Raw genomic sequence first — 15,691 nt, forward strand, 5'->3', positions numbered from 1 at the left:
GCAGATACAGCAAATCTCTTCTGACTTCCGTGCCTTCTCGGTAGATTTCCACACGTTATAGCCAAGCTGGGGATTTGGCCCAGTGTCTTTTTTAAAACCTGTGACCCAGACGTGGAGATTAAAGACGAGTTATGTTATTGGATTAAACAGATACAAGAGGCGCTCACGGTATCAGCATCCAACACCTTAAAACTCCAGAAAGCAGATCAGCGTGTGAATGGGGAATATGGGCTCCAGAAAGAGGCAGAACACAAAGGAAGACTAACCTGTGCCTTGGCTAAATGTGCAAAAACCTGCAGCTCTGGCTGATGTGCAAAGCAGTCATGGGAACATTATATTGTGGCTTTCTACTGTATCTTAATACTGGATACGTTTTGGATCTGCTATACGAGTCATATGAACTACACCTACCTGTAACCACAGCGATTTTGGCCTGTCTTACTTAAGTTTGGGTTAATGCTCTCATGGTGGGTTTTTAAGGGGTTAGGCTTGATTCCGCTATTAATGGCACCACCGCACATCGAAATCAATGGAACTGCAGAACTAAAATTAGTAACAGATTAAAGCCAGACCTACAGTAAAAGGATAACAATTTAAGGCACCACTTATATTCTTAATATTATACACATGCTTCTGCTTTGTAATTTGGGCTCTAACTTGTGATTTTGGTTACATAAGAGCTGGAGGAGCCAGAAGCACTTGAGCTGCTGTACACCGCTGCAGCTGAAGGCAGTGTGCCCCCAAATATTCATCAGGCACATTTTCAGAAGTCGTGCTGTCTCATAATGAAACAGCAGGCAGCGATGCACATATTTATGGCACAAAAGGACTAATTATTATTATTATTCCACTTAGTTCCAGGTACTGTTTACATGCTTCTGATTTCAAAACAGCATTGGCTGTGGTTTTCTTCCCCCAAACACTTTTTTTTTTTTTTTTCAAACGCAGAGAGCAACCATGTGCTGTGTGTGGCTGACTTTTCTTTTACAGAGCACGGAACAACAGAACAAGAGAGGGCCAGAGACAGAAAATACAGGCTTTGATTCCTCTAGAGAACTTGAGCAAAATGTTCCGCTGCTGTCAGTGGTACAGCTGTGCTGGCAGGATCCTCAGCAACATGTAGCTCCAGCCACTACTTTTCATTTCACTGGTGTGACTGCCGGTTCCTGGTCAGCCTCGAGGCATCCTCACCGCAACTCAACAAGTGTCTGCGACGGTGAGAAATGTTTTGCCTTGCTCCCTGGTGTGGCCACAGCCGCCTGTGTTTGTGGTCCCTCGTGCAGCCTCACAAAATGCTAGCTGCCTTCAGCAAACGATGCCTAGGAATCCAGAGCTGCAATACACCAGAAACCTGAATCAGAAGGCGTAGGTGGCAGCATGCGCTACATCGTGTAATTAGTTTAAACCAGTCTGTTTAGAGGAGATAGCTCTTTGATTAGCTGCACATATCAGATACCTGTATCTCTTTTTTTCAGATTAGGGACCTTTTGCAAATCAACTTGGATACTGCACCGGAGTCAGGCAAAATGAGTGGCATGCCTGTGGCACACGGTACCTAGCGTCCTGCACTGCTAGCAATGAGCACTCAGAGGGAATGCAGTTCTCTGTGTTTTTGCATGAGCCAGCCAAGGAAAGAAGCCTTTTCTAGAGACCTCCCTGGAGGCTGCCCTGATGGAATTTGGCCCCTCAGCAGCCTGTGTGTAGGTGGTGGGTTTCACAGCTGTGTCATTCTGTGACTGCCAGCCTAGTGTGTGGTGTGGGCAGGTGGGGTCTGGTGGCAGGGAAAGCCTTGGGGAGCTGGGATGCGGGGAGTGTGTGCTCCTCTGTGAGCAATCCCTGCGGGTCCCAGTGCTCACGGTGAGCACCCGGGGACTTCTGCAAAATGCTGACGCCCTCGGATCTCCTTTTTCCAGCTGCTCTGCCCCTGTAACTAACCGGTATTTCACGGTACAGCGTATCTCCCCAAGTCTCCTGCAGGGGCTGAAGGAAAATGCCTAGCGAGCCCACACACTGCTGAATCCTTGTATGAACAGAACTGCGGGAGATGAGGGTAGGGGACACACACCCCAATCGTGTCCCCGTTCGCCGGCAGGAGCAAGGCACCGGCTTTCGGTGCAGCGAAAGCCAAGGCAGGACAAACCGCAGCCCTGCTCGCCCCCAGGCTCACTCCGTTGTTCTGCCGGGAGCCGGGCTGCCGGGGGCTGCGTTTTTTGGGAGGCGACGGCAGCCGAGAGCCGGGAGCCAGGCACCTGCCGGGCCCCGCCGCTTGCCGCCGCCTCCAGCCCCACCGAGAACCCCCAAACCTGCCGGAGCGGCACCGGGACCGGTGGCCGAGCTCCCCCGCGCTTCATCCCGGAGTATGTGATGTCCAAACCGGCAGCCGGGGAGCCGGGCGAAGGGCCGGCCAGCCCCGGTGACACCTCGGGCGGATGCTTTGTCTGCGAGAAGGGCGCTCTTTGTGCGGCAGCGAGCAGCCCAGCCGGGGGGAGCGGGGCGCGGGGCTGCGGGCGGCTCCCCCGGCCCGGGGCCGGCTCCGGGCGGCCCGGGGAGAAGCGGGGGGACTCCGAGCCGACCCCCCCCCGTCTCGCTGCCCCGCTCCCCCAGCCTCCAAACCCCTCCCCGCGGCCGGTTGCCAGCCCGAGCTCCGCCGCCTGCTCTGCTGCATGGCCCCTCCTTCCCCCACACCCCTTCCTTTAGGCTCCCCCCTCCCCAGCAAAGAAGAGGCCGTGCCGGTGTTTTTCCACTCAGCAGGATGGGTGATGCTCAAAGCTCCCTCATTAGACAACAGACACGAGAGGTCAGGAAGAAAGCGCTTATAAATCACCGGCGCCCCCCGCCCGGCGCTGCTAGTCGCGCCGCACCGTTCCGCCGCACGGCCGCAGGGGCGCAGCGGCGCGCAGGCTCCGCGCCCAGCGGACCGCAGGTACCGGCGCCTCCCGGGCGGGAGGGAGGGCGGTGGGGCCGGAGCCGAGCCGAGGGAACAAAGGGGAGCCGAGCCGAGCCGTGCCGAGCCGTGCCGTGCCGAGCCGGGCAGCGCCCAGCCTTTGTCCGCGCCTCCCCTGCCTCCCCGGGCGCGCGTTCCCTTCCCCCTCCATTTATTATTTGCTCCTTTCCAGCTGTCTCCTCACCCGGCTTTTTTTTTTTTTTTCCTCTCTTTTTTTTTTTTTTTTTTTTTTTTTTCTCTTCCCCTCTTCCCCCTCCTCCTTACGTTAACTTTTTTTCCGAGATAACAGTTCGCAGCCTGCAATTAACCACTTGCTGGCGGCCCTCCAGAACATCCGCGGAGCACGCTCCTCTCATCTCTGCTCTCCTCCCCACTCCCCGGCTATTTTTTGCCCGTTTGCGCTCTCCTTCCCTCCCCCTCCCACCGTATTTTTTCTGGCTGCCTTGCGCTAACCTCAAGTGAAGAGGTTGGTACGGGCACAGCTCCATCTGATGCTCATGGGCCTACCTGGTGGGTAATACAGCTGCTGTGCTTCCTTTGCTTATTTATATATTTTTTTTCGTTGATCCTTGGTGAAGCTGAAATCAAAGTTGTGATGGGCTTTAGGGAAGGGACTGCCTGGGGCGCGTTGGGGAGCTCAGCATGGTGCAAAGGGGCAAGAGTGCTGGGGGGACCGGGGTCCACATCTCACCCGCTGCCTTTAAGGTCGTGAATGCCCATCTCCATCTGAGCCTGTACCAGGCAGCGTGTGGGAGGACGTGCAGGGTTTCCATATAAGAACATGGGAGAATTTATTTCACACAGGCGAAGAAATGTGCAGAGTGTGTATTTGTGAAACAGAAGGCGAGCTGTGTTTTCCTCAGGCAGCTCCGATAGTGGCAAAACTTTGTATTTATAAATTGAAGAAGCTGATTTATACGGTTTAATAAGAGCTATGTTTAAAAGAAATCAATGATGAAAAAGTAGTGGGAGAAGATCCAGGGAAACACGAAGAAACACAACCTCACACATATTCCAGCATGGTTTGTACCAAGGTGTAAAGATGGAGTTTTTGCTTAGTTCCCATTTTTCTAACCGTATTGGGAAAGGCATTAAGAAAATGTTCTGAGAGGAGCTAGTTACGTTGATAGTGCTATTTTGGTAACTGCAATATTTTTTCACTTGCATGTCAAAATGTCTTGAGTTTTGGACATGCAAAAAAGCAAGGCAGCCCCGTCCATGAGACATGTCAGTGTAATTCAGTGCTTGGATGACAGTTGCTACCGGTTTAGATTTTATGGGTTCAGGAGTAAAACGGTTCATTAAAACCTGCTGCTGTGGAATTTGGAGAGGAGAGGCTTTGGCAAAAAAAAAACTGGATGTTTTGGATGGCCGGGTGTTTACTTCTAGGTTTGGATTTGGGTGAGCTGACTGCTTTTTGGCATTGTCTACCCTTGCATGAGTATTACGGAGAGATTGCCCTGAAGGCTGTCCCAGAAGTACGCTGCTGGGATTGTCCAGAGGGTGGTTTTTTTAAGAAAAATGTGTAAGCAGCTGAGCAGCCAGCAACAGGACGGTGTCACTCACCCAGAGCAAGGAGTAAAATTGAGGCTGAAGCACGAGCGTGGCGGGAGGTTGTTTTTGTTGCCCTGGTTAGACCGACACTGGAAACTTTATTTTCGGCACTTTCAGAGATAGCATCTTTGTATTTCCTCTTCAACTGTCTCTTCCTTTTCTCTGCTTTGCATTTGTGTTGTTGGTTTGTTTTTTTCTCTTCATTTGCGTGTATCTCACCTTCTCTTTTCCTTCCCCTTCTCACCTTTCCCATGGTTTGCGATGCTTTGAGGCAGCACCCGCTGGAGGGCGACAGACACCTTTCCTCCCGGTGGGGTCCCCGTGTTGCCCCGCGTGTGGGCAGGGACCCAAGCCCACAGCCCGAGAGACGAAAGGCCGCTTCTCGCTGTCATTTATTAACCTGCATTTTTTTTATTGTGCGGTCCCAGGGTTATTTTCTATCACACCTTGCAAAAAGCAGGAGATTGCAGATGGCACTGTGATATTTGGAGGTACTGGGAAGGTGGTTGCGTGCTTGGGGGTGCTAGATCAATATCCTGGGTCTCTTTGTTTGTTTGGGGAGTTTGGGCTAGAGTCCGGTATAAATTTGGAATAATTCAAATGCTACTGATTTTAATTTCATTTTACTTTTCTGTAATTAAGAGCAAAATGTTGTTGGTAGTCACCAAGATGTAGCTCTGGAGGGGTTTGCCTTGATGTTTCTTACATGGCAGAAGTGAAATGATTGGGCAGTGGCAGGAGGCTTCAGTGCATTTGAAATCTTGTGTGAAAAGAGGTACAACAATGCTGGGGAAGATAGGAAGGCACTTTCAGTCAGTGTGTTCTTTCTGCATGGTGCTTCTGAAAGCCCCTGTGCCTGAGCATAGCTCTATTTGTAAAACCTCAGGGATGAACTTGTCTTTCAGCTTATCGTTGCAAATATTTCAGTGAGTTTTCCCTTAAATCAATACTCTGCATAGCCAAGACTGAGCAATATCTTGGTGGCTTCCAGCCAAGTCCTGTTGGCTGGCTGTTTCCAAAGAGACTCTCAGGCACAAGCCTTTCAGTTGGTCTCCAGGGCAGTGATGCTCCCAGGATTTTCCTCAATGCACCTCAAGACTCACCAGCAAACCCCTGTTATTTTAATTTTGTCCTTTCTAGCTTTAACCAGTGCCCCAGGGTTTGGATACAAACTGCCAGTTCCACCAGTAAGGGGAGTCTCTCTACACTGGTGCCTTACCCAGGCATTTAATCACGCTGGCAAATGACTGAAAAGATTATGCTGATTTGTTTCTTTTAAATTTAACCGTATTACAACACATAAAAATGGATGGGAAGCCATGGTAGTTAAAGCCTTTTGCAAGTAATGCTTGTTTGATTGGTCATACTAATAAATTGTAGATCGTTTAAGAAGTGCAGCTTTGAATAGATTAACTACTAGGATTAGTGCCTTTGACTTCTCATCACTAACTTCACTTATGTGAAAGGGGGACTGCTTGCAGGACTGGGTCCCTGGCATTTGGAGGAAAAGCATGAGGATGAAAATTCAGTAATTTAACAATTGTTGAATTTCTCCCATAAATGCATACTTACTTGAATCCTCAGCTGTTGTAGTGCCATGGATTTAATTGATTTGTGCTAGCCGAGTATCATCCCAAGGCATGTAAACTCTAGGCAATACTCTTTAAATTACTTACAGAGTAGCTAATATTGATATAAGATAATGTAGTAGGAATTAAATGAGACTGCTGTTGTGCATTATCCTTCCCCTTGTCTGCCACAGCCAGCCATTGGAAGGGCTGCTACCATGCTGCCGGTCTGTGATTCTGAAACTGCAGTGGAGTCAGCATCTGCTGCATTTCTTTCAGTCTCTTTTTTTGGTGTGTCTACATTCACACAAACAAAAAGCAGATTGGTGCCAGCCCTAAACCCTGCCCCGAGAGCATCCACAAATCCCTCCAGCTCAGCTGGTGGATGGGGAGTGTGAATCAAGTCCATGTTCTTGCCAGCCAGCTGTGGGTGGGCAGCAGCAGGCGGATGGCATGAGGCTGCACGAGGGTGGTTGGTAAAACCCATGTGCTGCTGGGCAGGCTCGTTCATTTTAGCAGTTACTGGATTTCCTGTTGTGGTTCTTTGTTGCCCAGAATGGTCACAGCCTCAGAGAACGCCTTCACTGCCATGGCTGCAGGACTTGGGTTTGAATGCAGCTGGTGCTAGAGTGCTGGCATGGAAAAATGATTACGCAGTGCCAAAGTACAGCAGAAATGCTCTGCTTTAGGGTGTTGGGGTAGGTAGGCTGCCCACAGGTTGGAGGGCAACCCATACGTAGAGCTACAGGGCTATCAGCGAGCTGGAATGCAGTTAAAAGTTCTTCCTTTTTCTTCAGGTCACGTGGCATTTGCATTTTATTTCACTGCTGCAGTTTCCTTACTCTTGAAACATATAGGCTTTTTTTTCTGTTTTCACTGAATGAGATAAGAAATAATCTTGTTTGCCTTTGTAGTGCCTTCTGTGTCTTGATGTTCTTCAAAACTATAAGCTCACACAGATGAAATTCAGAAAACACTATGCATGATAATGTTAAAACATGCCTGACTTTTTGTGGACCCATTTTTTTTCTTTAAAATATTTTTTTTTGCCTTTTCTTTTTCTTTTTTTTTCCAAACAGGAAGAGAATATCCACTCAGGAGAGACTCTTCTTCATGTAAGTGTTATTTATGCTTGTTTATGAAATTACAAAAGGGTTATAAAGATGATTAAAACGTTCCAATACTGAACATTTGCCATCTGTTCGTAGAAACCAAGTATAGAGCATGTAAAAATAGGCTGTAGTTATACAGTAATAATGCTCAGCAACTGTTATCTTAAATCTATCTATCTGTGCAGTTCTTCTGTGCATAACACTGCAGAATTTAGAAACCATTGCAAAGCACTTTGCAGACATTTAAGCAGCATGCCTGTAAAGTTGGTGTGTAAATCCTGGAGGGACAGTATTAAAGTGGTTTGCCCACAGCAGAGGGGAACCACGGGTGAGGGCTCGTTTTAGCATCCCAGAGTCCCTGGTCCCCAAACCCCGTGACAAGAACCAGCTTCTCCACCTTGGATTGTACAAAATCCAAGTTCTGTCTGTAGAGCCATTTGTTCGTGTGCACGTGTGCTAGAGCGTGCATGTATATGTGTGGGTAAGAGAGAGCGTGTGTACGCCCATTTGGCCTCAAATAACACAGAGGTATTTCAGGCCTTTTCTACAACCTGTGGTGATACCCTTTAAAATTAGACTCAATGCCTCTCTCCGTTGGTGAATACTGTTGCAAATGTATTGTGAAAGCATTTGGCTCCAGGCTGAACACTTGGTCTGCATGAGCCCAGTACAGTATTCTTCATGGGACAAAGAAAGCTGCACGTTGTAAAAATCCAACAGTTTTTCTCCACATCACCTACTGACATGGTTTGCTTGCAGATCTCTGATTTGAAAACTGAGTAGGAGAGTAAGCTCTGCTCTGATTAGGAAATAAATCTGATTAAATGTTTTAAGGGGCTGCATAGATGAAGATTCTCGTTGCCTTAATGCAAACTTAGCTTAGCAAGGAAAATGACTGCATTGTTCCCAATGCAGGGCCCGCTTTGCATAACTCCGAAGCATGTACTGTGTCAAGTGGCATGGCAAGCCCACGAGCGCTCACGTCAGGCTGATTTCCCATAAATCAACATTTTTTTGGAAAAATAACATATATCTCTGAATTGCAGCACTCCATTATGCTTGCGTAGCAACTGCTGGTTAATGAGTAGCAAAACGCCGTGTGGTAACAAATGTTTTTTTGCTATTGTTGAGCTGGAATGTTAGTTCAGCTTCTAGATAAAAGTGGCTTGCGCAAGGCGCCCTGGTAAACCATGATTTCTGTGGCTTGTATGGTAGTTCTGTAGGCAACCGTGGTCTGCTGTTCCCCTGCCCTGTGCTTCCCTTCATTTTCCATGTCAACCGGGAGGTGGGGTTAGGTAAAGGCAGGGAATTGGCGGCCCTTTGAACCCAGCCAAGCACGAGCGTGAGGCCCGTTGCCAGTCAAGCATCTGCGGCAAACACTCTTTATTCCCGTTGTGTTTCTAGCAGAAACGTTGTAAGACACTTCATTTAATAGCTTTAAACCGCAAGTGTTCTTTGGCTGGTTTTGTGGATGTGATAGAGCAAGCTCTCTGAAGAACAGACAGTAGTAAGAGAAAGAAACCCCCACAAAGGATTAAAGACTCATCCTTTCCTCTAGCTGGAATCCTAGCTGAGACTAGATCAGGAGTCCGTAGCCTTGAGAAGGTACATCACCATTATTAAAAGGCAACAGAGAGGGAAAAATTCGAGAAGGCTTTTGATTATTGCAGTTTTCATGATGAGTATTTCATTCCAGTATGGGAAATTCAAAATGTGCTTCCCAGAGATTTTAAATGGGAAACAGTGAGGGGGGAAAAATCACCTTTAAAAGAAGAAGCTCCCAAATAGAGAAGAACCCAAACAGATGAACCCTACAGAAGTGACTGTATGGTGTCTGGAAACCACAGAATAAGCGTGCAGCCCAGTGCAGCACAGGTCTGAAGAGTTTTCTCTGGAGATTTCACTATCACAAGCAAATAATCAGGAGCCTCCTAAGTCTGATATATGTGCTCCAAAACGAATGAATAATGAAAGGTTTGTGGTTCGTAGGCCATTTGCGGTGCAGCCTTCCATCACCTGCTGTGGCTTTTCAACAGCTAACGGCGAGCTTTAAGCATCAGAGCCTCCCTCTTCTGGTTCTGTGCATGAAATATGACAACTTTGACTCGATAACTCTACTCGTGCCTGTCTATGCATTGGCTCCCTTTGGCTTCTTCAACTGTGTGGGTTTCCAAGAGTTAAGCTCCAGGGACGGGGCTAGCGAGGCTGTTGCGAGGCAGCAGGATCCTGAGGCATCAGGACAGGCACCCTGGCCTCTGCCCGCTGAGGTGGCGAATGCTCAGTGGGGATTAACCTCTCGGGCCTGCACATTGGACCGGGCACCATGACAGGAGGTGGCCGCTGTGAGAAAGGACTCTTTGTGACAATAACCAGCCTTATGTAGTTGTAATGATAAGAAAGGGACCATCTTATTGTAGTCACTTTGCGACAAATACTACCACAATTCATTACTTTCCATCAGTGCCTCATCCTATGGAGGAATCACCACTGCCCATCTACATTGAGGAGGGGACAGAAGTCCCGATTGGTGAGTGCAGTTGGGATGGGTTATTTTTAAGGGGGGGTATATCGTACTTGGGTTTTGTATTCCTCACATGTGTATACCCATTTGTCAATGAACATTCTAAGGCTTGTTGCAAATGTTTGGGTTTTTTTGTTTCTTTATTTGCTTTTTTTTTTTTTTTAATTTTAATTTCTTAATACAAGTGTATTTTAGAGCTCTTGAGAATTGATATATGCTGCTAGTGTTGGTTTCCAGCTAATCATGAAGCAAAGTATGTAATTTATGCAGCAACTTCCGTGCAGGATCTCTTACCAAAGGGCCATGAGTATCAGAAGAGGTAGTTCCCGGTTCAGCCTTTGACCTCGGTGTTGAGATACTCAGAATATTCTGCCAGTTGGGTCAGCAGTTTTTGCCCTGCTGACACTGTCCTGCCCAGCAGCATAACGCTGCATACACGGCTGAATGGCCAGGAGAGAGTTACAGAGGTTTGCTGTTACCTGTGCTGCCCATCCCCAGTTCTGAGCTCTGCTGCAGGTCTATTGTCATTGCATGGATCTATAGACTTGCTTTTGTTCTTGTTTTATTTTGTGGTGTTGGTGTTTTGTTTTTGTTTTCTTTTAAATAGATAAGCAGTCTTTCAGATTACCCATAAAGAAAGAGACTAACAGATCAGTAAGTGTGTCTGTGGTGATCTCTTTGGACTATAGAAGGCTGTGACTGCATCATTTCCAGAGCCACTTATTCAGCCAGTTCTTGGATGCATTCAGTAAGTGTGCCTTGGCTACCACCTGCAGAGTCTGCACAGTTGAGCAGATGTGTCTCTTCAAATAACTTTTTCTTGCTATACATCTTGAATTTTTCCACCCCTGCATTTATGCAATACTCCTTGTCCTACTATCTTTTGAGCTAGATTAATTACCTGCCTCTACACATACTACCTTAGAGGTATTTATAGCTGGATCTCAGCCCAGGAGTTTTCTTATTTATAGACTATATTAATTTATCTCTCTTACTCTCTCCTTAGATCATTTTTATTGTCCTTATTTGTATTTCCTTTATTTTTCTATCTTCTTAGTAATCTCTGGAGACCTGAACAGCTCACACGGTGGTTGTTTTGACATAGCATTATGCTTTAGATTTCCATATCATCCCTTCATATGTACACATCCAAAAATATCTTAGCTTTTGACCCTTTCCTGCATCACTCAGAAGCATCACACATAGAAACTGAATTATGTGGCTAGTCTTACCTGCAGTCACCTTTAGGTCTTTCTTGGGTTCACAGCTTTGCAGCCAGCTGTTATCAGGCAACGTCACTGCTCTCCTGAGATGTAGGGCTTTATACTTCTTAGCAGTAAATCCCCATCCCATTGCATGCCACTTACTGATATTATGTAGGACTGATTTAAGATAGTACGCCTACATGACTTTAATGCCCTGGATTTTTTTCATTTACAGAGAAGTTGTTGCTGTTTTATCATATATAGAGCAAAGAAGTACTTAAAATTTTGTATTTTGATACCTATTACATTTGTTTTCTATATATTACTCCAAACACCTTTCCCAGTTCCATCATTCTTATTTGCATACTTTCCCCTAGTTTTCTTTCCTCTATTTATAATTGTAATGTTAAAACTGACAGGCTTAGCTCTCTCTTTTTCTTCATGTTTTGCCTTTTCTTGTTATGTAGTTAGTATATTGTTGGTGTATTCCTTCTATGCATGGTACAATCTGGTCTATCCCACATTACAGATAATGTGTTCTTTACCTCCTCTAAGTGTTCCTTACCTCCTCTAAGGCTGTAGTCACATGAACATCTGTCCCCCTTGTAGAACCATTAGAGCTAAATTCTGTCCTGGACCCTGGTATTTTCATCTTGTCTCTTCCTGCACTGAGGAAACCTTGACTGCTGAGATGGTGGTATCTACACAAAGAAAAAAACTATACAGTCAATAACAAAAGCAACCAAAAAAAAAAAAAAACAACCAACCAAAAAATAAAAATAAAAAAATAAACCACCATATAACAAAAAAAAAAAAAAGGAAAAAAAAATAAAAAAGAAAAAACAGCCGTGAGAGTTTGAGAGTTTTAGAATATATTTTTTTAGTGCTGACATGAAGGAGGTTGGATCAGGCTCTGAGATTCAGCAGTAGCTGTGAAATGCCCAGATTGGGTTGGGAAGGGCATCATGTTCATTTATTTTAAATAAACTTCTGGACTGTCAACACAGCAAGTTGTAGTTGAGGGAGGACGAGTGGAAAAAGTAAACGATACGGAGATGAGAGGAAACCACAAGCTCTAAGTTTGGTATTTGAATGCCCAAAATGGGTCAGGGCTTTTATAACAGTTGGGTGCAGTTATCAATCATCAAGCTGGGAGGTCAGCTGCAAAACTCTGGTCTGCGCCAGAGTCTCAGTTCTGGTCCTACTTTCCATTCAGCTTACCAGAGTGATCCAGAGTGAGGTTATCTGCACCTGCATAGAGCAGAATAGGATCTAAAAGAAATCCTTTCTGAATGTAGGCTGGAGAAACATTAAAATGTTTCCTCATCTAAAACACATTTTGGATGTGCTCTGGATGGTATATGGAGTGCACGCAATTCTGTCCCAAGCCTGACTGATAGCAGTAGATCGCTTTGTAGCTTCTGTATCTATGAAAAAAATAGAGAAATCAGTAGGTTCTTTCAGAGTCTAAATTTAACAACCCTAATTATTTCAAGCAATTTAAAAAGGAACATAAATCTCACTTGTTTATTACAGCTGCTTCATGAAAACAGCAGCTACAAATAATAGCCTATAATGAAAATCTTGCTAACACTGTCATGAATTAACCAACAAAAGAGCTGCTGTATGGGATCTGGCCAAAGGCAGCATTTCCTTCTCTGGAGGGAGGGAATTTGCGTCGAGGAGAAGGTGGTTATTACCTAAATGCTGTTTTTATCTCCTTGGGTGAAATGAAGACATTGACATTTCTGCCTAGATGAATAAGACTTTTGATTGGAAAATAGTCTGAGCTCTACATACTTTCTATGTACTTTAGCACTTCCTCAAGTACATTCCTAGAGGAAGGTAGGTAAGCTAGATGCAAACAAACATGCAAATAAAAATATTTATGAAGAGAGAGAGAATATTTTCTGAGCAGTAGCAAGGAATCTACAGAATAACAATAAAAGGGTGCAGTTCAGTTGCTGGCAGACTGCTCAGACACCGTTTCAGCTGTCTTCCCCACAATTAAGCAGTTCAGGAGGTTCAAGGTGAAGAAATAGGCAGAGCAAGCCACTGTTCACCATCACCAGTCATGCTAAGGTCATGGCTGTATTCCCCAGTCATTGTTTGGAACCTCTTGAGTTAAGCACTGAAGAAAACTCCCCAGGCCAGACGGTCCAAAATTACATTTTATAAAACAAAAAAAGCAGGAACACAATATTTGTACTGGCAATCATTGTATTTTGGGCCGTACAGAACATCACTGAGGGAATAATTGCCTCCTCGGGGATCAGGGAGCAATAGAGCTGTAGGTTGAGATGTTTGTTTATGTTATTCCTTCCAAGTCACATTTTGAGATGTTAATGTTGTTTAATACCGCCTGTCAAATTAGCTGCAAAGACATACAAATTCAGGATCTAATTCCCCACTGATTTACTCCAGCGCAGCTTTGTTGAGTCCAGCGGCATTGCTATTGCTGTATCCTTGTGTAAACAGGGTCAGAGCCAGACACCTTGTTCAGGGATCGGTCCTGCTGACCTTGAAGCCTGTCGCACTGCTGCTGTAGATCTGAGGCCCTGCGTAGGCAAAATCCCAGTGGCCTGCTGCTGGTCTTACTGCTCCACTCTTGCTAATGAATAGCACTGCCTTAGTGGACTGTACAAGTGTATACAAGTGTTACACAGAACTTGTCTATATAGGATTGTTTCCTCCATTAAATTTTCTCAGTGTGAAGGAAAACTCCATTAGCACTCTGAAGCCATATTCTTTCTGTGGTAATCACAGGTTGTGCTGTAGCCCAGGCTCATTTGAGTGGCCTTGATAAGGGAAGAAGAATTTTCTTGCACACAGTTTTCTTCTGCTGCTGCACAGACCCTGCTTTTAAGCATCTCTGATGGCTCATTAATGGTAAAATCTTTCTTGGATTTCCAGTCTACTCCTGCTTTGGGGCAGACTCACTGAAAGACAAATGCTTTGTTAGTTTTGTTTCCTCCCTTAGTAAGAAACTTGGAGCTGCCTTTTAAGCGGAGTAAGCATAGAAAACACAGCTTTCTCAGGCAGGGAGAGCATTCAACACCTTAAAGAGAACTGCCTTTGTGTCCATCTAGGAGGTTGCCTTCCCATGTTAGGGAAGAGAACCATTTCTGTCATACACAATTCTGGGTTTGCTCTTTCATGGGGTGCTGGCAAATGGAAAGCTTGATTTTTGCCAGGTGCTGAGTGCCTTCTGCAAGGTATTGAGTGCCCTCCTATCCTTTGCAGCCAAAAAGGAATTGATTGCTCTTGGCATCAGGCAAATTTGGACCCAGAAGACCACAGGTAGTATTTACCAGTTATTTATGTGCATTTGCATGCCAGAGGTTGTCTGAATTGATTTTCCTAGAATAAAAGAGACTTCAGGATTAATGGTACTTGGCCTGCTGCTAAAATCATTATTTTATATTTTGAAAATAATAATAATACAATAATAAGCATGACTTTTATTGCATTGCCATAGGAAAATTACCCTCTTCCCCCACACCCACCTCCCAAATCCCCAAATTAACTACAGCCCAAGTAACTAGTAGCTCTTTAGAGCCATTGCAAATGTGTGAGTGATATACCCTGAATGAGCACCACACGCCAGTGGCACAGTGAGTCACAGGACACATTGTGGAAAGCAATAATTGCTTGGCATGCATTGTAACATTCATTAGTTTTTTTGTTTGGTTTTCTTTAATGAATATGTTTTTACTCTGACAATAAAATCAGTGTTGTCTGATATGCTGACACCAGAGTTTGTTGCTTATTTTTTACTTAACCAGGAGCCTACCTACTTGTCACTCACTGCACACACCTTCTGAATCTGTTTCTTTCCAGCTACTTGTATTGTATATATGCAGTATCAGAATAAGAAGACTGAGCTTTCCATTCAGTATTGTCTTTTCACTTTGCGTTAATCCTCTTCTCCCCTTAAATCCACATCTTCTTTCTTTGTCTGATAGGGTAATTCAGACTGGTTATAAGGGGAAAAAAGTTCACCCTGAGAGGAGTGAAGCACTGGGACGGGTTGCTCAGAGACTGTACAGTCTCCACTCTTGGAGATTTCAGAGCTTGACCATCAGCAAACCAGTCTGATTTTGATGTTGGCCCTGCTTTGAGCAAGAGGCTGCACTACAGAAGTCCCTTCAACCTAAATTATTTTATGGTTCTGTTTAATGCCCAGTTCCTGTTCTGATTCAGCAAAGGCAATGTGGTATCATTAACTCCTTGCTCCCTGTTGGAGTCCACTGTCATTCATCTCAGCATAGAACAGGAGTGACCTCATGAAGGTCAATGAAGTTACAGAAGTTTTACTCATGGAGGATCAAAATCAAATTGTAAATGGTAACCTCAGATGAGAGGAGTACGTGAAATTTGTGTATCTCTGCATTTAGTTGGAATTTTTATCACCACCTTCAGGAATTGCACTTGAGATCTCTTTAAATCTTCATTAGGTGCCAATTGAAGTTACCAGTTAAAGAGTTTCATACATAATTATATCAGGATGATAGATATTTAAAAAGTAGAGATCATCTTTTTTTCCCTTTCCGCTACAAATCTCTTTCTATAGCAGTGCAGCCTCAAGCAGTCTTGAAGAGAGCTCTGGGGTATTTAGGATTTAGCGAGTCACCAACTGGCCTCGCTGTGCCATTACGTGCTGCTCTCCTCGTGTGGCTGAAGCCACGTGAGGGACTTAATGCTGCACAAAGCATCTGCTTCTCAGCTGAACGCCTTCCCAGCCCTGCAGCTGTCTGCCAAAGAGCTGGGGATGTGCAGAGGGGTGT

At 45.3% G+C, this 15,691-nt stretch overlaps 1 protein-coding gene across 6 annotated transcripts in view; it reads left to right on the forward strand.

Moving 5' to 3' along the window:
* SLC6A6 (solute carrier family 6 member 6) overlaps nt 1-15,691 on the forward strand; it is a 190,333-nt gene that overhangs the window by 129,546 nt on the left and 45,096 nt on the right. Inside the window, exons 1-4 of one of the 6 annotated variants that reach the window (XM_084292668.1) lie at nt 2,743-2,923; nt 7,146-7,181; nt 9,640-9,705; nt 14,148-14,204. In XM_084292668.1, the coding sequence (XP_084148794.1) occupies nt 9,651-9,705; nt 14,148-14,204 (112 nt within the window). In that variant the 5' untranslated portion in view covers nt 2,743-2,923; nt 7,146-7,181; nt 9,640-9,650. Of the gene's footprint in view, nt 1-2,742; nt 2,924-7,145; nt 7,182-9,639; nt 9,706-14,147; nt 14,205-15,691 lie in introns of those variants that run through there. The other 5 variants (XM_084292669.1, XM_084292670.1, XM_084292673.1 and 2 more) reach the window with 5 other exon arrangements.

Source organism: Netta rufina (assembly GCF_964035555.1).
Source record: "Netta rufina genome assembly, chromosome: 10".
Lineage (NCBI taxonomy): Eukaryota > Metazoa > Chordata > Aves > Anseriformes > Anatidae > Netta > Netta rufina.